Genomic DNA, 24,619 nt, shown 5'->3' with positions numbered 1-24,619 from the left:
GCCTTGTGCAGAAGTGCGTGGGTGTGGGTGTGTTGGCCCAGGGCAGGTGATGAGCAGGGCAGGGCTGGAGCAGGTAGTTGTGGCCGAGTGGTGAAGGCGATGGACTAGAAATCCATTGGGGTTTCCCCGCGCAGGTTCGAATCCTGCCAACTACGGGCACGATCCCCTTTTGGGCTGCGGGCATCTGACCAGGGGCACAGGCAGCACCCACAGGTGGGTGCCATGGACAGCAGCTGCAGCTGCCCCAGGGCTCCTGCACTTGCAGCCCCAACAATGGAAAAGGGAAGGCGATATGCAGATGGCACCTGGAACTGAGCATTTCATCCCCTCCCAGTGGCACCAAGTGTTAAATGCAAGGACTCTCAGCTTGACAAACTGCTTGGCACAAAGTGACCAGAATTCGGAACTTTTGCTTCAGAGTACCCATGAGCAGCATTGAGCTGAAAAGGCAGAATTTGCGGAGCAAAAAGAGGAGAATTGTTTCTGCTGGCAGTTCCAAGCAAAGGCGACCTATGTCTGTCGTTGGCCATAAAAGATCTGAAGTGCCAGGCAGGAGCAGTGGTGCAGCGTGCTGGGAGCACAGGTGTATTTGTGGTGAGGGCTGCAGGTGTGAGGATGTTTGTGGATTTCAGGTGGGCTGATGGATGGCCAGGCTGCAGGATGTGTGCAGGGTGGGTTGAGCAGGTGCAGGGTCAGGGTGGGTGTGGAAGGGGCAGTGAGTGTGCAAGGCTGTGTGTGGAAAGTGTGTGAGAAGGGCAAGGGCAGGCACTGGAGGAGCGTAGCGCAGGCTGAAGGGAGGTGAATGGTCAGGGTGTGTATTCAGTGGGGTGGGGGAGGCGGATGAGAGAGGAAGGGCAGGAGTGAGGGGCAGCAGTGGCGGGCAGCATGAGGCTGCAGTGGGGGCAATGGCAGGTAGGGCTGAGGAGGAGCAGAGTGGCGCAGCGGGAGCGTGCTGGGCCCATAACCCAGAGGTCGATGGATCGAAACCATCCTCTGCTAAGGTGTTTTTACACTCAGGCTGCTTTGCCCAACAACGTTGAGCCTGCTTGGCCACAGGTTTTAGGGCGAGGCTGGCCATAGCCATCCTCTTCCCTCTATGTCCTTTGAGTAACAATGATAAAACTTGTATAAGAGCACCTGGCCTCTCCTGTTCCCGAAGACCACGGCCCCTTTCCCCTCACATGTTCTTATCCCACAGAGCAGCTGAGCTACTGGTCATGCTCCCCTCAGCCAGGATGCTGCCCAGGACCCTGGGCACCTCCAGCCCAGCAGGCGTACACTGGCTTTTAGCCAGATCAGCCTTGGCAAAAGCCAAATGCAGAAATGCAAGGGCTGCCCTGGATCCTGCACAGACTCCCAGAGAGTGGTAAGCCTCTGCAGCCAGGTGGGCAGAGAACTTTGTGCTTTTCCACACCTGTGCATCAGGCTAGGGTTGCAATGGGGCTGAGGCACTTTGTTGCCTTGTCCTTTCTTTATCTCCAGCCATGCTTTGAGCAGGCATTTGGACTTGGGTCCGCCTGGGATGCCTTCGAGTCAAGTTCGTTGTGAGTGAGAAGAGTTCCAGAGAGGTTCTGTCCTCCTGGCTGTGCAGCATAGGCAGTGAGCAAACTTCTCCCTCACAGGAGCTGGAGGTCAGTCATTGCTCTGCCCTTGGTGTGTCAGCTGTCCTTTGTCCTTGCTGCTCCAGCCCCTTTGCTGGGTTCAGCAGAGGGTCTTTGTTGAGCTTTTGTAGAGATAGGGCAAAGTTTCCGTCTCCCTAGTCCTTAAGGAGCTGGAGTGGCTTGGTCTGGAGAAGAGAAGGAAGGGGGCTTGTGCGGTGTGAGTGTAGCTTGGGCAGGTAAGTGTGCCTGAGTGAGAAAGGGCATGTTGCCATTTGGGAAAGAGAAGATGTTGGGTGCTTTGTAGCGTGGCACTTGTAAGAGAGGCCATGTTAGGCTTGGAGGGAGCTGTGGTGCTGTTGGCCTGGAGGTTGGTGTGATGTGAGAGTGTGTGTGGGGCGTGCAGGAAGGCTGCAGTTGGTGTGAGATGTGCAGAGCAGTGGAGAGGCAGGCAGCCTTGTCTGGGGCCATAAGGCTGAGGCAGGCTGAGCACAGGGGCGCCAGGTGAGCTGGGCAGGAGGTCCTATGGTGTAATGGTGAGCACTCTGGACTCTGAATCCAGTGATCTGAGTTCAAATCTCAGTGGGACCTGAGCCTTTTGGTTGCCTCAGCATGCTTGCCCTCAGCATGCGAACACTCTCACCCCTCACCTCTGCTGCTGCTGCACTTCTGCACTCTTCTCTCATCCATCACACAGCACCTGAGCTGCACAACACCCACTCCCAGTGGGCCAGGCACAGGGTTCGGCTCTAGGACCACTGCCTCCTGCCTTGGATGCATCCAAAACTGGAGACGGGGATACATGCTGTGGGCAGCTGATTTCAGTTTGGACCATTCTCACAGGAACAGCAGGACACTCTGTCTGCCATTACATTTATGCCCATCCCTGTCCACTGCTCCTTTTTTTTGCTTTCCTCTGCTGCTCCTTTTCCTCTTTTCCCTGGCAATTGCTTTCTATTGCTTTGCAATCCATTCCAGGAGCTCCACCAGCATTGGGCAGTGCCCCATCATTGGGCTTCCATTTGTTTCCATGGGAGAGGGAAGGATGCCCCTGGCAGAGCAGGGGGTTGGTGAGGGAGCAGGAGAACAAAGGACGACGACTCTCCAGCAATGCTGCACAAAGGCTTTAATGAGAAGGAGCAAAAGCGGCGGCACAGAACAGAGACCAAGGAAGACGTGTGGGGGGCCAAGGAGGGCAAGAGATGGGCCCGTCTGCCAAGGAGAACGGGGATGATGCGCCGGCCTCAGCAGATCTGACCGCAGCGGGAGAAAGGCAGACACAGGCCTGAGCCCCCCAGGCCAAGGGAGCCCCCAGAAGAGATGGGAACCCCCGCGGTGCTGAGGGAGCTGCCCACAGCAGCTGACAGAGAGGATCCCACGGCTGTGCTCTGAGGGAAGGAGCTGAGGATGGGGCCCGGCAGGGTCACCACCACCGGCGAAGGCTCGATGTACACCGTGGAGTCAGCGCAGCGGGCATTGCAGGGCTCAGTGCAGCTGCTGGCAAGGGGCGTTGGGCCACAGGGGCCGCAGGGCCGTGGGGGACAGGGTCTGCAGCAAGACATCTCTCGGTGCGGGAGGCAAAGCTGCAACACAGAGCAGGGAGCACCACCCAGCCTCAGCATCACTCTGTCTCTCTGTCCCTCAGCTCTCGCCAGGCACACATTTGGTCTCCAACACACACTCTGTGCCTACAGCTCCCACCACCCTCCTGCTGCCCTGCGAGTGGCACGGCATGCAAAGGCCGCCCCACTTCAGCAAGAGGAGGCAGCACAGTGGCTTTAAGGGCCCTGTGGAAAGACTGGTCACAGCCCATCTCCAGAGCAGACATGGCCGTGTCAGACAATGTCCCGGCGTGCACTGGCACATTTTGTTACACCAGGGCAGGTGCAAATTCTGCTGGGCACATCCCCCTGAGGCTGAGCCCCATTGATCCCCTTGTGCTGGAACAAAACCCCCTCTTCCCAGCTGGCCCCAGCCCCCAGCATGGAAAGGCTGACGGCCCTCCAACAGTTCTGTGCCAGGGCCCAGCTGAGGCAGCCCAAGGATCAAGCCGGGCAGCCTCCATGAGAGCAGCTCAGCCCACAGGGTGGGATGGAGCGGGCTCAGGCTTACCTGGTTCCTCGAGGAAAGGGAGGCCAGAGACCAGGATGCAGAGCCTGCAGCAGAGCAGCCTTTTATGCTGGGTCCCAGAGCCCTGTGGGGCCACAAACATTCCTTGTTTGTGAAACACCCAAACTCCTGGGAGTGGCCACTTGCGAGGCCTCGCTGCTGATCAGGTCCCTGCCTCTTTCATCTCAGGTGTTGTTCTTCCTCTTTGTACAACCCAAAATCCTGTGATGACTCTGAGAATCTCTTTGGGATTGAATGGACCTGAAATTATTCTACCACGAGCCCCCTAAAATGGCTTCATAAATTTCCCTGGACAACCTGTTCTAGAAGATCAGTCCTATTAGGGGAAAAGATTCCTTCCCAATATCTAATCTAAATATACTTATGCTCTCAGATTTAACTAGTAGCCCTTGACCCATCCCTCTACACCCCAGCCAGGTATCCTTTCCTTTCTTAACTGAATGTCTCCTAGAAGCCCTCTCCTGTCTTTGCTCTGCAGCCCCAACCCTCTCAGTCTGTCCACACAGGCTGATGCTCCAGCTGCCTGGTGCTCTTTGTGGCTCCTCTGGACCCACTGCAGCAGGCCCGTGTGTTTCTTAGGCTGTGGGTCCTAGGGCTGCAGGCAGTACCCCAGGTACGGTGTCAGGAGAGACGAGTAGAGCAGGACAATCCCCTCCCTCAACCTACTGCCCACACTGCTCTGGATGCAGCCCAGAATAAGATTGGATTTTTGCACTGGGCTGCTCGCTGGCAGTGCAGGTTCATGTTCAGTATTTCAAGCACCAGAACCTGCAGGTCCCCCTCCACAGGGCTGCTCTCATTCCACTCAAGGCCTACTAGGCTGTGTCCAGGTTTGCATTGCCCTGACCTTGGCATTTGACAATCATAGCTCTGGCCTCAGCTTGGGAAGTTGTGATCCTCCAGAAAACAAGGAATTCAACACGTAGGAAGGTGATCAAAGGCATGCCTACATCTCTCCCTGAAAGACAAATTGACCCATTTTCCCCAAACACAAATTAACCCACTTTGCTCAGTGTGTCCAGCCCTGAGGTCAGGATCTGGATGGCAGCTTTGGGGCAGAGGCTGAGGGCCGGGAGCACAAAGCTCATGGCTCCTTTTCCTGGGGCAGGCATCATTTGCCCATTCACCCAATATCACACTTCAAAGGGATATTGGATCAGTCTCCCAAGAGCTTGTTGGTGTCATTGTGCTGTGGAAGAGTTGGGAAAATCCATGAGCTTCAGGCAAACCTGAATCATGCTGATGTGGAAATGAGTGCACACAGTGCCCTGGACTCAGGCATTCCAGGGACACCACAGCACATGGCCTGTTTCCCATGAAGTATTTTGCCTTTGTCAGGGGCATTTCCAGACCTTTTAGGGCCAGCCAGACCACCTTGTACATCCATGTAATCCTGTGCTGCTGCAGCTGCAACTTTCCACAAGGCATTGCCATTAGGTGGCTGCTCAAGAGCCCAGGGGATGCAGGGCAACCCAGGATCATGGAGACTGGGAGAGACCTCTGGAAGTTCTCTTCTCCCTCTCTGAGAACAACAAACTTCCCAGCTGCCACCAGAAGCTGTGGGCCTTGTCCCATTGTCCTCTGAACACTGCCACTGTCAGACAGGTGCCTGTCTCCTGAGCAGCACTTCCAGGGATGCCCTGCACCCCCAGGAGGCCACCAGGAGATGGAAAGGGCTCCTACAGATGAGCCTCCCAGGTCCTCAATGGGGAGGACCAGCAGGAGAGGACACTGGGGCTGTCTGCACTGATGAGCCAGGGGTGGAGGGGGGCATGGAGCTGCTGCCTCCACCACCTCCTGGCAGTTCTGGAGAGAATGAAGCCAAACTCTCCTGAGAGCTGCACTGTCACAGGGCAAGAGGCAGCAATCACAAGTGGCAAGAATGGAAATGCCAGAGTTCCCTGGGGGAGGACAAGGGACAGGATTGGGAGAGGTGTATCAGGGGTACTGATGTCTTTTGTAAGCTGTGTCTGTGCTTAGAAGTCAGCAGGACAAGGCCCAGAGCCTGCTGAGCAACTGGGGCTGTGTGATCTGCCCAGAGCAGTTGACAGGTGCACGAGACATCCAGAGGTCCACACAGACCTGCTGGGGTTGGTGTGGGGCACTCTGAGTCAGTACAGTCCTTGAGCTGCCCCAAAAGACCCTGCCAGGGGAGACAGCAAATGCAGGAGATTGCAGACAAGCACCAGGTGATCCATGACTGAGAATACAAGGTGGGGAAATATCCTTCATGGCAGCAGAACATTTAGGGTGTGAGCTCTGTTATCCCTTGAGCGCCTGAGTCTGCAGCACCCAGTCCACTGAAGTCCACACTGGGTGACTCAGGTTTGCCTGGAGCTCAGGGATTTTCCCAGCTCTTCCACATCATGATGACACCTGCTCTGCTGCTCTGGGAGACTGATCCCGTGTCCCTTTGAAATGTAAAATGCAGGGAATGGGAAACCCCATCCCAGAGCCAGAAAACAACAGCCATGGGCTCCCTGCCCACAGCCCTTTCCCCAAAGGCAGCAGCCAGGTCTCTGTCCCTGGGTTGAGCACGCTGAGTAAAGCAGGTCAGTGTGGCTGTGGGTCTGTCTCAGGGAAGGACACAGCATCACTTTGATCACAAAATCAGGCCGTGGCACAGCCTGTGACTGTAAGCAAGTTCCCCATGGCTGTCACTCAGGCCTGCAGGGGACATCCTTTCAGGTGAACATGGACTTCCCTTGCCCCTGAACTTTGCCACCTTCCTGCACAGTTGGGTCTCTTTGTCACCATGGGGTTGTGCAGTGTTGACTTTGTGCCTCAACTGACCCTCAGTCTTCTGTATATCTGTGATAACCCATGAAAGAAATGACTCTCAGGATGAACCTGAGTGTCTGCACTGAAAGCTCCTGAGAGATGAGCTGAGGTGTCCATTCATGGCTGAATTTAACTGTAACTGGAGCCCAATTAACCATCAAGAAGATGGTTAACTGTCAAGAAGTGGCAGAAACTTATAGACACTAAAAAAATACGTTTCAATTCACCTCATACATTGGCTTGGGGCCTCCAAATGAAATTCCTTAGGAAGCTGGGACACACATTAATCATTTCCAAGTCAGGTGGTGTGAAACGTGTGAGAAATGCCTGAGATGAAAGAGGCAGGGACCTGATCAGCAGCGAGGCCTCGCAAGTGGCCACTCCCAGGAGTTTGGATGTTTCACAAACAAGGAATGTTTGTGGCCCCACAGGGCTCTGGGACCCAGCATAAAAGGCTGCTCTGCTGCAGGCTCTGCATCCTGGTCTCTGGCCTCCCTTTCCTCGAGGAACCAGGTAAGCCTGAGCCCGCTCCATCCCTCCCTGTGGGCTGAGCTGCTCTCATGGAGGCTGCCCGGCTTGATCCTTGGGCTGCCTCAGCTGGGCCCTGGCACAGAACTGTTGGAGGGCCGTCAGCCTTTCCATGCTGGGGGCTGGGGCCAGCTGGGAAGAGGGGGCTTTGTTCCAGCACAAGGGGATCAATGGGGCTCAGCCTCAGGGGGATGTGCCCAGCAGAATTTGCACCTGCCCTGGTGTAACAAAATGTGCCAGTGCACGCCAGGACATTGTCTGACACGGCCATGTCTGCTCTGGAGATGGGCTGTGACCAGTCTTTCCACAGGGCCCTTAAAGCCACTGTGCTGCCTCCTCTTGCTGCAGTGGGGCGGCCTTCGCGTGCCGTGCCACTTGCAGGGCAGCAGGAGGGTGGTGGGAGCTGTAGGCACAGAGTGTGTGTTGGAGACCAAATGTGTGCCTGGTGAGAGCTGAGGGACAGAGAGACAGAGTGATGCTGAGGCTGGGTGGTGCTCCCTGCTCTGTGTTGCAGCTTTGCCTCCCGCACCGAGAGATGTCTTGCTGCAGACCCTGTCCCCCACGGCCCTGCGGCCCCTGTGGCCCAACGCCCCTTGCCAGCAGCTGCACTGAGCCCTGCAATGCTCGCTGCGCTGACTCCACAGTGTACATCGAGCCTTCGCCGGTGGTGGTGACCCTGCCGGGCCCCATCCTCAGCTCCTTCCCTCAGAGCACAGCCGTGGGATCCTCTCTGTCAGCTGCTGTGGGCAGCTCCCTCAGCACCGCGGGGGTTCCCATCTCTTCTGGGGGCTCCCTTGGCCTGGGGGGCTCAGGCCTGTGTCTGCCTTTCTCCCGCTGCGGTCAGATCTGCTGAGGCCGGCGCATCATCCCCGTTCTCCTTGGCAGACGGGCCCATCTCTTGCCCTCCTTGGCCCCCCACACGTCTTCCTTGGTCTCTGTTCTGTGTCGCCGCTTTTGCTCCTTCTCATTAAAGCCTTTGTGCAGCATTGCTGGAGAGTCGTGGTCCTTTGTTGTCCCCCTCCCTCACCTACCCCCTGCTCTGCCAGGGGCATCCTTCCCTCTCCCATGGAAACAAATGGAAGCCCAATGATGGGGCACTGCCCAATGGTGGTGGAGCTCCTGGAATGGATTGCAAAGCAATAGAAAGCAATTGCCAGGGAAAAGAGGAAAAGGAGCAGCAGAGGAAAGGAGAAAAAAAGAGCTGTGGACAGGGGTGGTCATAGAAGTAATGGCAGACAGAGTGCCCTGCTGTTCCTGTGAGAATGGTCCAAACTGGAAACAGCAGTCCACAGCGTGAATCCCAGTCTCCAGTTTTGGATGCATCCAAGACAGGAGGCAGTGGTCCCAGAGCAGAGTCCTGTGCCTGGCCCATTGGGAGTGGGTGCTGTGCAGCTCAGGTGCTGTGTGATGGATGGAGAAGAGTGCAGAAGTGCAGCAGAGGTGAGGGGTGAGAGCGTACGCATGCTGAGGGCAAGCATGCTGAGGCAACCAAAAGGCTCAGGTCCCACTGAGATTTGAACTCAGATCACTGGATTCAGAGTCCAGAGTGCTCACCATTACACCATAGGACCTCCTGCCCAGCTCACCTGGCGCCCCTGTGCTCAGCCTGCCTCAGCCTTATGGCCCCAGACAAGGCTGCCTGTCTCTCCACTGCTCTGCACATCTCACACCAACTGCAGCCTTCCTGCACGCCCCACACACACTCTCACATCACACCAACCTCCAGGCCAACAGCACCACAGCTCCCTCCAAGCCTGACATGGCCTCTCTTACAAGTGCCACGCTACAAAGCACCCAACATCTTCTCTTTCCCAAATGGCAACAAGCCCTTTCTCACTCAGGCACACTTACCTGCACAAGTTACACTCACACTGCACAAGCCCCCTTCCTTCTTTTCTCCAGACCAAGCCACTCCAGCTCCTTAAGGACTAGGGAGACGGAAACTTTGCCCTATCTCTACAAAAGCTCAACAAAGACCCTCTGCTGAACCCAGCAAAGGGGCTGGAGCAGCAAGGACAAAGGACAGCTGACACACCAAGGGCAGAGCAATGACTGACCTCCAGCTCCTGTGAGGGAGAAGTTTGCTCACTGCCTATGCTGCACAGCCAGGAGGACAGAACCTCTCTGGAACTCTTCCCTCTCACAATGAACCTGACTGCAAGGCATCCCAGGCGGACCCAAGTTCAAATGCCTGCTCAAAGCATGGCTGGAGACAAAGGAAGGACAAGGCAACAAAGTGCCTCAGCCCCATTGCAACCCCAGCCTGATGCACAGGTGTGGAAAAGCACAAAGTTCCCTGCCCACCTGGCTGCAGAGGCTCACCACTCTCTGGGAGTCTGTGCAGGATCCAGGGCAGCCCCTGCAGCCGGCTTTTGCCAAGGCCAACCTGGCTCAATGCCAGTATGTGCCTATTGTCATTATGTTGCAAAGGTTCTATATTGTTGTCTCTTTATTGCAAGAGTTTCATATCTCTTTGATGCTTCTCGTAGGAACTTCTTCTAAGCACTGACTCTTCTTTCTTCTCACAGAAGCTAACTGACTCTAGTTCTCTCTCAACTAAGTAATGTGCTGTTTTATATCACTATTCTTTTTACTGTCTACAGGTGTGGCCTGGAAAAATCAGGCCTGCTCTTAATCTTTAATGATTAGCCCAGCCGCAACTCCTTTGGGGCAAGATTATTTTCTATGCTACATTTATTTTCTTATATTCTATCCCCCTACATGTGCCTGCTGGGCTGGGAGGTGCCCGGAGTCCTGGGCAGGATCCTGGCTGAGGGGAGCAGGAGCAGCGGCTGAGCTGCTCTGTGGGAGAACAATTGCAGAGGGAAGGGGCCGCGCTCTTTGGGACCAGGAGAGGTTGGGCCGTGTAGAAGGAAGAGGAAGGCTATGGCCAGGGCCACCCTAAAAGCAGGAGCCAAGGAGGGTCAAAGTTGTTGGGCAAGATAGCCTGAGTGCAAAAACACCTTAGCAGAGGATGGTTTCGATTCATCGACCTCTGGGTTATGGGCCCAGCACGCTCCCGCTGCGCCACCCTGCTCCTCCTCAGCCCTACCTGCCATTGCCCCCACTGCAGCCTCATGCTGCCCGCCACTGCTGCCCCTCACTCCTGCCCTTCCTCTCTCATCCGCCTCCCCCACCCCACTGAATACACACCCTGACCATTCACCTCCCTTCAGCCTGCGCTACGCTCCTCCAGTGCCTGCCCTTGCCCTTCTCACACACTTTCCACACACAGCCTTGCACACTCACTGCCCCTTCCACACCCACCCTGACCCTGCACCTGCTCAACCCACCCTGCACACAGCCTGCAGCCTGGCCATCCATCAGCCCACCTGAAATCCACAAACATCCTCACACCTGCAGCCCTCACCACAAATACACCTGTGCTCCCAGCACGCTGCACCACTGCTCCTGCCTGGCACTTCAGATCTTTTATGGCCAACGACAGACATAGGTCGCCTTTGCTTGGAACTGCCAGCAGAAACAATTCTCCTCTTTTTGCTCCGCAAATTCTGCCTTTTCAGCTCAATGCTGCTCATGGGTACTCTGAAGCAAAAGTTCCGAATTCTGGTCACTTTGTGCCAAGCAGTTTGTCAAGCTGAGAGTCCTTGCATTTAACACTTGGTGCCACTGGGAGGGGATGAAATGCTCAGTTCCAGGTGCCATCTGCATATCGCCTTCCCTTTTCCATTGTTGGGGCTGCAAGTGCAGGAGCCCTGGGGCAGCTGCAGCTGCTGTCCATGGCACCCACCTGTGGGTGCTGCCTGTGCCCCTGGTCAGATGCCCGCAGCCCAAAAGGGGATCGTGCCCGTAGTTGGCAGGATTCGAACCTGCGCGGGGAAACCCCAATGGATTTCTAGTCCATCGCCTTCACCACTCGGCCACAACTACCTGCTCCAGCCCTGCCCTGCTCATCACCTGCCCTGGGCCAACACACCCACACCCACGCACTTCTGCACAAGGCTCCTCTCAACAAACACTGCTGCACATGCCTGAAAAATCACTCCCAAGGCCAGCACCAAAAAACACTTTGCATATTAAACAAATATCAACAACAAACTGCCTGGGCAACATTCACTCTCCTACTTACAGGACACTTAAGGTACAACAACATAAAACAACCAACAACAAAAACAAACAAAATCCAACCAATCAAAACAGAAATCAACCAACAACCATTGAAAAGAGGGTGTTGTATCTGTTTCTGTATCTATGTATATGAGTATCTCTGTGTGTGTGTGACAAAAGACAGTGAGGACAAGGATACAAAGGAATACAGCCTAAAAGATTGACAGAGGCATAATATTTGATCGAGGAAAAGCACTTCAGAGCATTTAACCTCACTTACAACTTCAAGTTATACTTAGCAACTTAGCAGAAAAAACACTAAGCAACATTCAGGTTAGTCTATATCTGGAATTTAACCTTCCTGATAGGCCTAACTTACTTAGATCTCCAAGGTACTTAAACATCCAAGGAAGCAGTATTTCTCCCAGATTTGCTATAGCAAATATATGCAGATGTGCATGCACACAGGCGTGAAGGGTCGGTACAATCAACGTACCTGTGAAAAACTCCCCTCAGGGGTCAGTGAAACACTCACTTTGGATGCCTTTGCATCTCCCCAAGGGGGAAGGGTCAGGCCTCAGGGAGTGAGGGTATCAGCCTGGGACTCGTCCTTCTTGGGCAATCCTCCAAGTACAGCAACCCTGAGAGTTCACAGGCTGTGAGAGCCGTCCCACTCAGGGCCATTGCTGGTGACAGCCTGCTGCGGGCCAGGAGAGCTCAAATGGTCTCATTTTGGGCCACTCTTCATAGGGTTGTAAGAGAGTGACCTTTACTCGTATCAGGGTTTCATCCTGGCCACAGTTTTTTGTCGGCACTTTCATTGAAAGTGTGACAATGGTGACGTTGTGGTGTTCAGGAAAGAAAAATATTTTCCAAGACTGGCCATTTTTGAGGGGAATTTTAATAGGTGTATTTACACACCTAAATACAGAGTGAGTGACAGTGTTTTTGTGTCTGTGTGTCGGTGTGTGAGAGAGAATAGATAATGGAATCAATGTTCTCAATGTGAATTTGAAATTAAGTCCTTGCTGTGACTGTTGGTCAACTGCGGAAAATTTTGCATCCTTCTAATTTCGTATCCATATACTTTCCATACTGTACAATTCTCAATATACAGTCTCCCTATAAAACATTAAATATTTCAAATTAATATTCCATTTCTGCTACATCCATTTAGTTAGTAACAGAGTGAACATGCCTGAAAAATTCTGTTGAAGCCGCACTGCTGACATCCAGGCATGAAAAGCAGAGTTTTACTCCTTTCCAGCCCATAATCCTGTATTTACACCATTGATACATCCCAACGTCACTAATGGAAGAGAGAAGACTGATTTTGCTATGCTTTTGTGAAGAAGCTTTGACAGGAGTGACATGTCACTCAAAATATCTGAAATAATTCTCACAAGAAACAAATTGGCACCTAGCCCTGCAAGGCTGTGATCCCCAAGTCCAGACTCAAGCTCAGTAACTGAGGTTTGGTGCTCTGGTGTAATTTCTGGGAGTTCTTAGTGCAGCTGCCGGTAAGCTCAGGACAGCAGCCAGTGCTCACTCTGGCAGAGCAGGGGGTTGGTGAGGGAGCAGGAGAACAAAGGACGACGACTCTCCAGCAATGCTGCACAAAGGCTTTAATGAGAAGGAGCAAAAGCGGCGGCACAGAACAGAGACCAAGGAAGACGTGTGGGGGGCCAAGGAGGGCAAAAGATGGGCCCGTCTGCCAAGGAGAACGGGGATGATGCGCCGGCCTCAGCAGATCTGACCGCAGCGGGAGAAAGGCAGACACAGGCCTGAGCCCCCCAGGCCAAGGGAGCCCCCAGAAGAGATGGGAACCCCCGCGGTGCTGAGGGAGCTGCCCACAGCAGCTGACAGAGAGGATCCCACGGCTGTGCTCTGAGGGAAGGAGCTGAGGATGGGGCCCGGCAGGGTCACCACCACCGGCGAAGGCTCGATGTACACCGTGGAGTCAGCGCAGCGGGCATTGCAGGGCTCAGTGCAGCTGCTGGCAAGGGGCGTTGGGCCACAGGGGCCGCAGGGCCGTGGGGGACAGGGTCTGCAGCAAGACATCTCTCGGTGCGGGAGGCAAAGCTGCAACACAGAGCAGGGAGCACCACCCAGCCTCAGCATCACTCTGTCTCTCTGTCCCTCAGCTCTCGCCAGGCACACATTTGGTCTCCAACACACACTCTGTGCCTACAGCTCCCACCACCCTCCTGCTGCCCTGCGAGTGGCACGGCACGCGAAGGCTGCCCCACTGCAGCAAGAGGAGGCAGCACAGTGGCTTTAAGGGCCCTGTGGAAAGACTGGTCACAGCCCATCTCCAGAGCAGACATGGCCGTGTCAGACAATGTCCCGGCGTGCACTGGCACATTTTGTTACACCAGGGCAGGTGCAAATTCTGCTGGGCACATCCCCCTGAGGCTGAGCCCCATTGATCCCCTTGTGCTGGAACAAAGCCCCCTCTTCCCAGCTGGCCCCAGCCCCCAGCATGGAAAGGCTGACGGCCCTCCAACAGTTCTGTGCCAGGGCCCAGCTGAGGCAGCCCAAGGATCAAGCCGGGCAGCCTCCATGAGAGCAGCTCAGCCCACAGGGAGGGATGGAGCGGGCTCAGGCTTACCTGGTTCCTCGAGGAAAGGGAGGCCAGAGACCAGGATGCAGAGCCTGCAGCAGAGCAGCCTTTTATGCTGGGTCCCAGAGCCCTGTGGGGCCACAAACATTCCTTGTTTGTGAAACATCCAAACTCCTGGGAGTGGCCACTTGCGAGGCCTCGCTGCTGATCAGGTCCCTGCCTCTTTCATCTCAGGTGTTGTTCTTCCTCTTTGTACAACCCAAAATCCTGTGATGACTCTGAGAATCTCTTTGGGATTGAATGGACCTGAAATTATTCTACCACGAGCCCCCTAAAATGGCTTCATAAATTTCCCTGGACAACCTGTTCTAGAAGATCAGTCCTATTAGGGGAAAAGATTCCTTCCCAATATCTAATCTAAATATATTTATGCTCTCAGATTTAACTAGTAGCCCTTGACACATCCCTCTACACCCCAGCCAGGTATCCTTTCCTTTCTTAACTGAATGTCTCCTAGAAGCCCTCTCCTGTCTTTGCTCTGCAGCCCCAACCCTCTCAATCTGTCCACACAGGCTGATGCTCCAGCTGCCTGGTGCTCTTTGTGGCTCCTCTGGACCCACTGCAGCAGGCCCGTGTGTTTCTTAGGCTGTGGGTCCTAGGGCTGCAGGCAGTACCCCAGGTACGGTGTCAGGAGAGACGAGTAGAGCAGGACAATCCCCTCCCTCAACCTACTGCCCACACTGCTCTGGATGCAGCCCAGAATAAGATTGGATTTTTGCACTGGGCTGCTCGCTGGCAGTGCAGGTTCATGTTCAGTATTTCAAGCACCAGAACCTGCAGGTCCCCCTCCACAGGGCTGCTCTCATTCCACTCAAGGCCTACTAGGCTGTGTCCAGGTTTGGGATTGCCCTGACCTTGGCATTTGAACAATCATAGCTCTGGCCTCAGCTTGGGAAGTTGTGATCCTCCAGAAAACAAGGAATTCAACACGTAGGAAGGTGATCAAAGGCATGCCTACATCTCTCCCTGAAAGACAAATTGACCCATTTTCCCCAAACACAAATTAACCCACTTTGCTCAGTGTGTCCAGCCCTGAGGTCAGGATCTGGATGGCAGCTTTGGGGCAGAGGCTGAGGGCCGGGAGCACAAAGCTCATGGCTCCTTTTCCTGGGGCAGGCATCATTTGCCCATTCACCCAATATCACACTTCAAAGGGATATTGGATCAGTCTCCCAAGAGCTTGTTGGTGTCATTGTGCTGTGGAAGAGTTGGGAAAATCCATGAGCTTCAGGCAAACCTGAATCATGCTGATGTGGAAATGAGTGCACACAGTGCCCTGGACTCAGGCATTCCAGGGATACCACAGCACATGGCCTCTTTCCCATGAAGTATTTTGCCTTTGTCAGGGGCATTTCCAGACCTTTTAGGACCAGTCCAACATCAACTTGTACATCCATTTATTCATGTGCTGCTGCTGCAGCTTTCCACAAGGTATTGCCATTAGGTGGCTGCTGTAAGGGAAACAGGGACACCGAGGATCATGGAGGTTGGGAGAGACCTCTGGAAGTTCTCTTCTCCCTCTCTGAGAACAACAAACTTCCCAGCTGCCACCAGAAGCTGTGGGCCTTGTCCCATTGTCCTCTGAACACTGCCACTGTCAGACAGGTGCCTGTCTCCTGAGCAGCACTTCCAGGGATGCCCTGCACCCCCAGGAGGCCACCAGGAGATGGAAAGGGCTCCTACAGATGAGCCTCCCAGGTCCTCAATGGGGAGGACCAGCAGGAGAGGACACTGGGGCTGTCTGCACTGATGAGCCAGGGGTGGAGGGGGGCATGGAGCTGCTGCCTCCACCACCTCCTGGCAGTTCTGGAGAGAATGAAGCCAAACTCTCCTGAGAGCTGCACTGTCACAGGGCAAGAGGCAGCAATCACAAGTGGCAAGAAAGGAAATACCAGAGTTCCCTGGGGGAGGACAAGGGACAGGATTGGGAGAGGTGTACCAGGGGTAGTGACCTTGTTTGTAAGCTGTGTCTGTGCTTAGAAGTCAGCAGGACAAGGCCCAGAGCCTGCTGAGCAACTGGGGCTGTGTGATCTGCCCAGAGCAGTTGACAGGTGCACGAGACATCCAGAGGTCCACACAGACCTGCTGGGGTTGGTGTGGGGCACTCTGAGTCAGTACAGTCCTTGAGCTGCCCCAAAAGACCCTGCCAGGGGAGACAGCAAATGCAGGAGATTGCAGACAAGCACCAGGTGATCCATGACTGAGAATACAAGGTGGGGAAATATCCTTCATGGCAGCAGAACATTTAGGGTGTGAGCTCTGTTATCCCTTGAGCGCCTGAGTCTGCAGCACCCAGTCCACTGAAGTCCACACTGGGTGACTCAGGTTTGCCTGGAGCTCAGGGATTTTCCCAGCTCTTCCACATCATGATGACACCTGCTCTGCTGCTCTGGGAGACTGATCCCGTGTCCCTTTGAAATGTAAAATGCAGGGAATGGGAAACCCCATCCCAGAGCCAGAAAACAACAGCCATGGGCTCCCTGCCCTCAGCCCTTTCCCCAAAGGCAGCAGCCAGGTCTCTGTCCCTGGGTTGAGCACGCTGAGTAAAGCAGGTCAGTGTGGCTGTGGGTCTGTCTCAGGGAAGGACACAGCATCACTTTGATCACAAAATCAGGCCGTGGCACAGCCTGTGACTGTAAGCAAGTTCCCCATGGCTGTCACTCAGGCCTGCAGGGGACATCCTTTCAGGTGAACATGGACTTCCCTTGCCCCTGAACTTTGCCACCTTCCTGCACAGTTGGGTCTCTTTGTCACCATGGGGTTGTGCAGTGTTGACTTTGTGCCTCAACTGACCCTCAGTCTTCTGTATATCTGTGATAACCCATGAAAGAAATGACTCTCAGGATGAACCTGAGTGTCTGCACTGAAAGCTCCTGAGAGATGAGCTGAGGTGTCCATTCATGGCTGAATTTAACTGTAACTGGAGCCCAATTAACCATCAAGAAGATGGTTAACTGTCAAGAAGTGGCAGAAACTTATAGACACTAAAAAAATACGTTTCAATTCACCTCATACATTGGCTTGGGGCCTCCAAATGAAATTCCTTAGGAAGCTGGGACACACATTAATCATTTCCAAGTCAGGTGGTGTGAAACGTGTGAGAAATGCCTGAGATGAAAGAGGCAGGGACCTGATCAGCAGCGAGGCCTCGCAAGTGGCCTCTCCCAGAAGTTTGGATGTTTCACAAACAAGGAATGTTTGTGGGCCCACAGGGCTCTGGGACCCAGCATAAAAGGCTGCTCTGCTGCAGGCTCTGCATCCTGGTCTCTGGCCTCCCTTTCCTCGAGGAACCAGGTAAGCCTGAGCCCGCTCCATCCCTCCCTGTGGGCTGAGCTGCTCTCATGGAGGCTGCCCGGCTTGATCCTTGGGCTGCCTCAGCTGGGCCCTGGCACAGAACTGTTGGAGGGCCGTCAGCCTTTCCATGCTGGGGGCTGGGGCCAGCTGGGAAGAGGGGGCTTTGTTCCAGCACAAGGGGATCAATGGGGCTCAGCCTCAGGGGGATGTGCCCAGCAGAATTTGCACCTGCCCTGGTGTAACAAAATGTGCCAGTGCACGCCGGGACATTGTCTGACAGACACGGCCATGTCTGCTCTGGAGATGGGCTGTGACCAGTCTTTCCACAGGGCCCTTAAAGCCACTGTGCTGCCTCCTCTTGCTGCAGTGGGGCGGCCTTTGCATGCCGTGCCACTCGCAGGGCAGCAGGAGGGTGGTGGGAGCTGTAGGCACAGAGTGTGTGTTGGAGACCAAATGTGTGCCTGGTGAGAGCTGAGGGACAGAGAGACAGAGTGATGCTGAGGCTGGGTGGTGCTCCCTGCTCTGTGTTGCAGCTTTGCCTCCCGCACCGAGAGATGTCTTGCTGCAGACCCTGTCCCCCATGGCCCTGCGGCCCCTGTGGCCCAACGCCCCTTGCCAGCAGCTGCACTGAGCCCTGCAATGCCCGCTGCGCTGACTCCACGGTGTACATCGAGCCTTCGCCGGTGGTGGTGACCCTGCCGGGCCCCATCCTCAGCTCCTTCCCTCAGAGCACAGCCGTGGGATCCTCTCTGTCAGCTGCTGTGGGCAGCTCCCTCAGCACCGCGGGGGTTCCCATCTCTTCTGGGGGCTCCCTTGGCCTGGGGGGCTCAGGCCTGTGTCTGCCTTTCTCCCGCTGCGGTCAGATCTGCTGAGGCCGGCGCATCATCCCCGTTCTCCTTGGCAGACGGGCCCATCTCTTGCCCTCCTTGGCCCCCCACACGTCTTCCTTGGTCTCTGTTCTGTGCCGCCGCTTTTGCTCCTTCTCATTAAAGCCTTTGTGCAGCATTGCTGGAGAGTCGTCGTCCTTTGTTCTCCTGCTCCCTCACCAACCCCCTGCTCTGCCAGGGGCATCCTTCCCTCTCCCATGGAAACAAATGGAAGCCCAATGATGGGGCACTGCCCAATGCTGGTGGAGCTCCTGGAATGGATTGCAAAGCAATAGAAAGCAATTGCCAGGGAAAAGAGGAAAAGACGCCACAGATGAATGGAGCACGAAAGGAGAAGTTGACAGGAGTGGGCATAGAAGTATTTGCATACAGAGTGCCCTGCTGTTCCTGTGGGAATGATCCAACTTGGAAACAGCTGCTCAGAGCTTGTAGCCCAGTCTCCAGTTTTGGATGCATCCAAGACAGGAGGCAGTGGTCCCAGAGCAGAGTCCTGTGCCTGGCCCATTGGGAGTGGGTGTTGTGCAGCTCAGGTGCTGTGTGATGGATGAGAGAAGAGTGCAGAAGTGCAGCAGCAGCAGAGGTGAGGGGTGAGAGTGTTCGCATGCTGAGGGCAAGCATGCTGAGGCAACCAAAAGGCTCAGGTCCCACTGAGATTTGAACTCAGATCACTGGATTCAGAGTCCAGAGTGCTCACCATTACACCATAGGACCTCCTGCCCAGCTCACCTGGCGCCCCTGTGCTCAGCCTGCCTCAGCCTTATGGCCCCAGACAAGGCTGCCTGTCTCTCCACTGCTCTGCACATCTCACACCAACTGCAGCCTTCCTGCACGCCCCACACACACTCTCACATCACACCAACCTCCAGGCCAACAGCACCACAGCTCCCTCCAAGCCTGACATGGCCTCTCTTACAAGTGCCATGAAAAATCTTTTCTTTCCCAAATGGCAACAAGCCCTTTCTGTCTCTCAGGCCATGAGGGTTGGGGTTTTGTAGTGAAGACAATGCCAGTGCTGGCAGCCCATTGGAGTATTTGTAGTTTGAAGGCAACATCGGGTGTCACGGGGTGGTGCCATGGGCTGGGAGCAGGGCGGGGTTGGCATGGGGTAGACGTCAGGGGACCAATGGGATGCCAGCCATGAAATGTCCCTGTCAACTGTTGAGACGAATGTGCTGCTGGCACCCCTCGGCAAAGGGGATTACAGCATTTTTGGGGCACATCTGGGCACAGCACCAGTGGCACCAGTGGGATAGCTGGGGTAGGCAGCGCACAAAGGGGTCTGGCAGGGCATCAGTGCAGCAGGGGGGTTGCCATCAGGTGATTGAGTGGGGCCTGGCTTTCTGGCAAGTTTGGAGGGGCTCAGGTTCCTGGCTGAGATTAACTGTGCCTTTGGACTTTTAAGCAGTGCAAGAAAGAAGATGGCCCCGAGAAGTGACTTTCAGATTCTGACTTCTTTCGGGTGGCAGGGGTTTGCTGCAGAGATTGCTCCACCCAACCTTCCTCTCACTCCAGATCTGTTCATGGGATGGCAGTGACTGTACCAAAGGGGGACCCAGAAATTGGACATTTCTGGGTCAGTTCTAGACATAAATGTGAAGGGCAAACTGTCTGGCACTGGGCTAGCATAGGGTACCCTTGGTCTCAGGAAAGAGGAAGAGGAAAGATCAGCAAATGCTTTTTGCCCTGGCTCATGTCTCAGTCCAAACTACAGCTGGAAATGCTTTCCTTTAGCCGTGGACTGCCACCTTGAGAGAATGTGATGAATGCTATATGTACAGCTGAGAAGGAAAGTGTGCATCACTAGTGTGTTTGATCTAGTGTACAGACTGCAAAGGGACTATAAAGGCCAGTGCTGGCTTTTTCTTCTCAGAATTTTTCTTTGGGAGCAGCTGCTGGATATTTTGAAGGGATTTGGGATCTTCAAGAGTCAGAGCATAAGATGGTATGTAGAGCTTGAAGGAAAATGCAGATATCCAGGGATCTGGATGCAGTTCAGTGGGTACGAGTTACATGTTGAGCAGCTGATGGCACAGAAAACATTCTAAAAGAAGAAAGGGGCTGTTCTGCATTTGCTTTTTCTTTTGCAGCCTATTAACTGCACCGCCAACAATGAAATGCTTATTCTTCCTTCCCTGCTACATGCAGGATCACATTCTGTCAGTCTCCAAGAGTCAGGATGTACAGCAGGGCTCTTCTACGAACTGCTCTCACACGAATGGGGCTGGGCCAGAAAAGAGCTTGTCGTTTTCCTGGGCACTGTCAGCGTTCACGAACACAACCACACGATGGTGGTGTTGACTCGCCAAAGGACACGCAGTGAGCCCAGCTCGAAACCAGCCCAAGCCCAGAGCCAGGCTGGAAACGTCCCTGCTCTCAAATCAACAGGGTCAGGACAAAAAGATTCTTCTGATCTTCCTCTTCCAAGAGCAAACCCTTCTTTGCACCACACTCAAACAGCAGCATGAACTCCTTTGCCCTAACAAAACTTTTCACTCTTGCAGAGTCTGGCCACAAACCTGAAAACATCTGGCAAAAACAGAGCTCAGGAAAGTGCCAGCTGAGAAAACTCTTGCTGCCTGCAACTTCTCCTGCACCCATCGAGTGACCAGCACAGACCCTGCTATTGGCACTGTCCTCGTCAGCACTGAGTACCATCCTGAGCCTGCAGCCTCACAGTCAGCATCCAAACAGAACAGCACCAGGGAAGAACCCCATTAGTACATTTTTAGAGCTGGGAGTCTCCATGCCTGGAAATGTTGCCAGCACTGCTATTTGGGTGTTTTTGTTCTTGGCCAAAACTGGGCATTACATTTCTTCCCAGGGCAAGGTGATTTTCCCTTGGTTGTAGGGATTATACACTGAGCGTCTAAGTGTTGTCGTTTTGTCCTGAATGGAAGAGCAGGGGAATGGGGATGCTCCCAGCTGTCACAGACATGTCCAGTTCCAGTGAGGAATGTGGTGCCCAGTTTGTGGTACGCACCATGAGATGATCTTTCCTGTTGTTTATTACTTACAGTCTGTTGGGAATTCTGGTCTTGATTTGGCAAGAGCCAAGTAGCTTGGAGGTTTCTTCTGTCAGAAATCCATGCAGATTCTTTTGCCTGGCTGTCCCAAGGGGAAGGAACAGCTTTGGAGTTGTTGAAGCCACAGGCTGTGGATGCATCTCCTGAAAACCAGTCTACAATTGTTTGTCTGACTCTGTCCCTACCCATGACTTCCAGGGACCCTCCTGGTGTTCTGGATATTCCCAGGAGAGGATATTACAACTCCTGCTTTTAAACCAAGAATTTCAAATGCAGTAAGTCATTCACATTCCATGTGAGCTGTCCCAGTGGTGGGATGTGAGAGGGAACACCCCACACTGCTCTTTGACATAATCCATAATGATTTGATAGATGTAGGAATTATTTTTTTTTTTATGTTTGGTGCTCCCCTTTTTCTCCCTGGAATAATTTTAAAATGATTCGTTTAACAAGTCATCTAAATTTGAGAAATTGAATTTGAGAGGAAATTATGCAAAATAAATGCAGGAAGACACCATAGAATCATCACGGAATCCCAGAAGGGTTTGGGTGTGAAGGGACCTTAAGAGAATCCCCTTATTCCATCTCCTGCCATTCCATCCACTAGTTGAGGTTGCTCCAAGCCCTGTCCAAGTGCAACCTTGGACACTTTCAAGGATGGGGCAGACACTATTTCCCTGGGTTTCTGGGCACAAGTTGAAATTTCCAGCATGGAACTAAGATATCTCCTTTGCTCTGCTGGGCTTCAGCATGGCTTTGGGAAGCAGAGGATGTGGAAATAGGAGCTTTGCCAGCTGTCTTGGGGGAGTCACTGATATCCCAAACAAAGCAAGGCAAACATTTATGGTTTAAGCCCCCACTAAAAGAAGAGGCCAAGCCAGGAGTGGGAACGGACCACAGAGCAGGGATGGTGCCCAGGAGAGGGGTGACCACCCTGAAGGTCCCACCACTCAGTCACTGAATGAATCACTGAAAAACAGGGATTGAAGCTTTCTGAAATGGGCCCATACCTGCCTGCATCCAAATTCAACCCCAAATCAATGTTTTTGTGTACAGCTGGGATGAGACCACAGCTGATGTTACTTCCCTGGGAGTAGCAGAGTCTGCAGCCATGAAGGGCCAAGCTGTATTTAAAACGCACTGAGGTACAAAAGAGCTGGAGTAATTCCCTACCAGGTAACTTGACTTGGAAGTAGCATTCCAAACTTCTATCTGCATTTATTTTATCTCCTGGATGCAGATCCCTAAAGAAGAAGGGGGTGAAATGTTCTTAACAAAAGAAGAGCAAAATTCACTAGTGAGAGAAGCCTTAAAATTAAAATATGAAAAATCGAAGTATGAATGGAGGTGCCTTTAGGACACTTCCTGTTCCTTAGTATCTATGGGATTTAAATTAAGGCCCGAGTATCCAAATCCTGGTGCTCTGCAAGTGTTGTACAGCCAGGGAGGAAGACAAGAGCCTGGAATCTCTCCCCAGAAACTGTCTGCTGGTTTGTTTGATCAGGCATAGGAATAACTGTGTAATCCCTAGGCCTGTACCTAGGGAGAAAGGTTTATGTGTCTCCTGTGGGTTGGTTCAACATATTTTCAAAATGATGGAAACTGTTTTTATTGAAATGCCAGAGGTGCCAAATGCTTTCCCCAGCCAGAGCTCAGGAGTGGTTGATGCCCATTTTCCCAATCTCTCCAGGCAGCAGCACTGGAGCACTTGCACCCAAGCACACCCGGGGTGCCAAGTGCCAGCAGGAGGCAGATCCAGGGACTGGACAGTGGGAGTTTGCCCTGCTCCTGGGATCCTGGGCATGGAACAGCCACAGGTGCCCCAGCCCCTGCTGGGCACTGCAGCTCCTGGTGTGTGTTCCTGTGCCAGGCCCTGCCCACGCTCTGCACGCAGTGGGTTGGGTTTTATTTTTTATTTCTCCAATTATGTTCAGGGTGATCTTGTCATCAAGAGTCAAGAGTTTCCATTGTCACCAAATTCCTTCCCAAGGGTTCCAAGTGACCAGCTAAGCCCAGGTCACAGAGTACCCTAATTTGGCATATTTTTCATTGGTGTAGGCAGGGAATTGTTTTTGAGAAAACCCAAAGCTAAAGGATATGGGGTCTGAGGGAAGGAGAGGGCTTCTGTGTCAAATTAAAAATACATTGTGAAAAATAAATCCATGGAACAGCTAATTTCCAATCCTGCACTGGCTTTTTAAAAATAAAAATATTTTACTGCACCATGTCCATGGTGGGATTCCAGAGAACAGGAAGGGTATGGTCCTCTGGATATGTTCCCAAGGAACCACACGGACCCAATATGTGACCCCAGCCCAGAGGGAGATCTCTTAACCAACATCTCCGGCTGGTCTTGGTATGTCCTGATGCTGACACACAACAGGTTCCTCTGCCCAATGCATTGGGAAGTATCCCCAAGATGTCACAAAGAAAGGAACATCTTACAGATACAGAGTCTTGGGATTCAGGGGATAAAAAAGGAGTTTTCAGTCTTTTACATCTCCCTCTTTTCCAGCTTCAGGCTCAGGGAGACAGGGAGAGTCATAGATTTTACAGATACTGGTCTCACTTCAGCCTTCCTGCAGGTAGAGTCTGACAAGGAGTGGGGAAAAAACCAGGTCAGGATGGATAGCCTACTTCCAGAAAATCATCATAATCCACAAACCATTAGGTAAGGGCTGTAAGAACTTCCCAAAACATTCATTTCCCTGTGGACTAAGAGCTCAGAGTGGCACTAAATTGAAGTACAGGCTGGGTCTGCCATGGACAGACTGTGGAAACCCGAGAAGTAAAAGCTACTTGGCCAATTCCACAAAATATTCCAAAACTAGGCTCCTGAAATATGACCATCTCTACTCTCACCTGGTGATGGAAGGATGAACTATGGTTTTTCCTCTGATGGTTTTTTTTGGGATCTGCAGTGAACTGCAACAGAAAACAACCAAAATCCAGTTATTTCCCACAACTGGAACAGAAAAATGGGGAAAAAGGACACAGGTGCACTTCTCCCACTCCTTGGGATCAAGACCCTCCAAACCAACCTAAGAAGAGACTGAATGGCAAAGCCCTGGGGACCAAATTGCTGGGATTTATAAGAAAACTGATGAATTTTATTTTGGCAATAAAGCCCAGTTATGTTTGTCTCATCAGCCAGGTGCAGCAGCATCTCAGGGAGCCTAGCCATGTGCATGTGCCTGGCAGAGAGCTCCCCCCTTTCAGAGGAACCCGTGAGGTGCAGGGCCGTGGCACTGGCCATGATCACCTGGGAAAGCAGCATTCCCAGGCTTGGCCAACGCCTCCACAGCCTCACCTGACAGTCACCATCACCAGGATTGTTAATGCCCTGCCTCAACCTGCTCCCGTTGCTCACAAGAACACACAGCAAACCCCAGGAAACCTCCAATGGCCAGGGGAAGCCCCGCCCTGTGCCTGAACTCCTTCACTCCGTTACAGAAATTCACAGTGAGCACCTAGCATGTTTCTGCATGACAGCAGAGGAGGTGTACACCTACAAAGCCGTTCAAAAAGGAGCTCTGTGCAAACAGCAGAGGACTTAAATTCTCAGAACTCATTCTCTTTGTTTTCTTTGAACAGGAAAACCACAAAAGGGAAAGGTCTTGATTAAATATATGACATCTGCTCTTTTTAGTTAGCTTCTCTGTAAGATGGGATGGTGTGAACATACAC

At 53.2% G+C, this 24,619-nt stretch overlaps 4 protein-coding genes and 6 non-coding genes across 10 annotated transcripts; 5 read left to right on the top strand and 5 right to left on the bottom strand.

Moving 5' to 3' along the window:
• The first annotated feature begins 73 nt into the window (after positions 1-73).
• On the top strand, positions 74-155 carry TRNAS-AGA (transfer RNA serine (anticodon AGA)). Its single transcript has one exon. It is a non-coding gene; the product is annotated as a tRNA-Ser (tRNA).
• A 772-nt stretch (positions 156-927) lies between these two features.
• TRNAM-CAU (transfer RNA methionine (anticodon CAU)) lies at positions 928-999 on the top strand. The gene has a single exon. It is a non-coding gene; the product is annotated as a tRNA-Met (tRNA).
• A 1,118-nt stretch (positions 1,000-2,117) lies between these two features.
• Positions 2,118-2,189, top strand: TRNAQ-CUG (transfer RNA glutamine (anticodon CUG)). The gene has a single exon. It is a non-coding gene; the product is annotated as a tRNA-Gln (tRNA).
• Positions 2,190-2,842: 653 nt separating this feature from the next.
• LOC132077316 (feather keratin Cos1-1/Cos1-3/Cos2-1-like) lies at positions 2,843-3,160 on the bottom strand. The gene has a single exon (XM_059478880.1). The coding sequence runs from the start codon at positions 3,158-3,160 to the stop codon at positions 2,843-2,845; it is 318 nt and encodes a 105-aa protein (XP_059334863.1).
• A 4,412-nt stretch (positions 3,161-7,572) lies between these two features.
• Positions 7,573-7,890, top strand: LOC132077315 (feather keratin Cos1-1/Cos1-3/Cos2-1-like). The gene has a single exon (XM_059478879.1). The coding sequence runs from the start codon at positions 7,573-7,575 to the stop codon at positions 7,888-7,890; it is 318 nt and encodes a 105-aa protein (XP_059334862.1).
• A 646-nt stretch (positions 7,891-8,536) lies between these two features.
• On the bottom strand, positions 8,537-8,608 carry TRNAQ-CUG (transfer RNA glutamine (anticodon CUG)). Its single transcript has one exon. It is a non-coding gene; the product is annotated as a tRNA-Gln (tRNA).
• A 2,238-nt stretch (positions 8,609-10,846) lies between these two features.
• Positions 10,847-10,928, bottom strand: TRNAS-AGA (transfer RNA serine (anticodon AGA)). The gene has a single exon. It is a non-coding gene; the product is annotated as a tRNA-Ser (tRNA).
• A 1,920-nt stretch (positions 10,929-12,848) lies between these two features.
• Positions 12,849-13,166, bottom strand: LOC132077314 (feather keratin Cos1-1/Cos1-3/Cos2-1-like). Its single transcript, XM_059478878.1, has one exon. The coding sequence runs from the start codon at positions 13,164-13,166 to the stop codon at positions 12,849-12,851; it is 318 nt and encodes a 105-aa protein (XP_059334861.1).
• A 4,410-nt stretch (positions 13,167-17,576) lies between these two features.
• LOC132077313 (feather keratin Cos1-1/Cos1-3/Cos2-1-like) lies at positions 17,577-17,894 on the top strand. Its single transcript, XM_059478877.1, has one exon. It carries the CDS (start codon positions 17,577-17,579, stop codon positions 17,892-17,894), a length of 318 nt encoding a protein of 105 aa, XP_059334860.1.
• A 654-nt stretch (positions 17,895-18,548) lies between these two features.
• TRNAQ-CUG (transfer RNA glutamine (anticodon CUG)) lies at positions 18,549-18,620 on the bottom strand. The gene has a single exon. It is a non-coding gene; the product is annotated as a tRNA-Gln (tRNA).
• Between the last annotated feature and the right edge of the window lie 5,999 nt (positions 18,621-24,619).

This window comes from Ammospiza nelsoni, chromosome 10 (genome assembly GCF_027579445.1).
Source record: "Ammospiza nelsoni isolate bAmmNel1 chromosome 10, bAmmNel1.pri, whole genome shotgun sequence".
Lineage (NCBI taxonomy): Eukaryota > Metazoa > Chordata > Aves > Passeriformes > Passerellidae > Ammospiza > Ammospiza nelsoni.
The sequence above is the reverse complement of the archived record's forward strand: the minus strand, read 5'-3'. Positions and strand labels throughout refer to the sequence as shown.

Bases quoted from the DNA above. Each gene is read 5' to 3' on its own strand.
- LOC132077316 (XM_059478880.1), bottom strand. From the start codon at position 3,160: ATGTCTTGCTGCAGACCCTGTCCCCCACGGCCCTGCGGCCCCTGTGGC.
- LOC132077314 (XM_059478878.1), bottom strand. From the start codon at position 13,166: ATGTCTTGCTGCAGACCCTGTCCCCCACGGCCCTGCGGCCCCTGTGGC.
- LOC132077315 (XM_059478879.1), top strand. From the start codon at position 7,573: ATGTCTTGCTGCAGACCCTGTCCCCCACGGCCCTGCGGCCCCTGTGGC.
- LOC132077313 (XM_059478877.1), top strand. From the start codon at position 17,577: ATGTCTTGCTGCAGACCCTGTCCCCCATGGCCCTGCGGCCCCTGTGGC.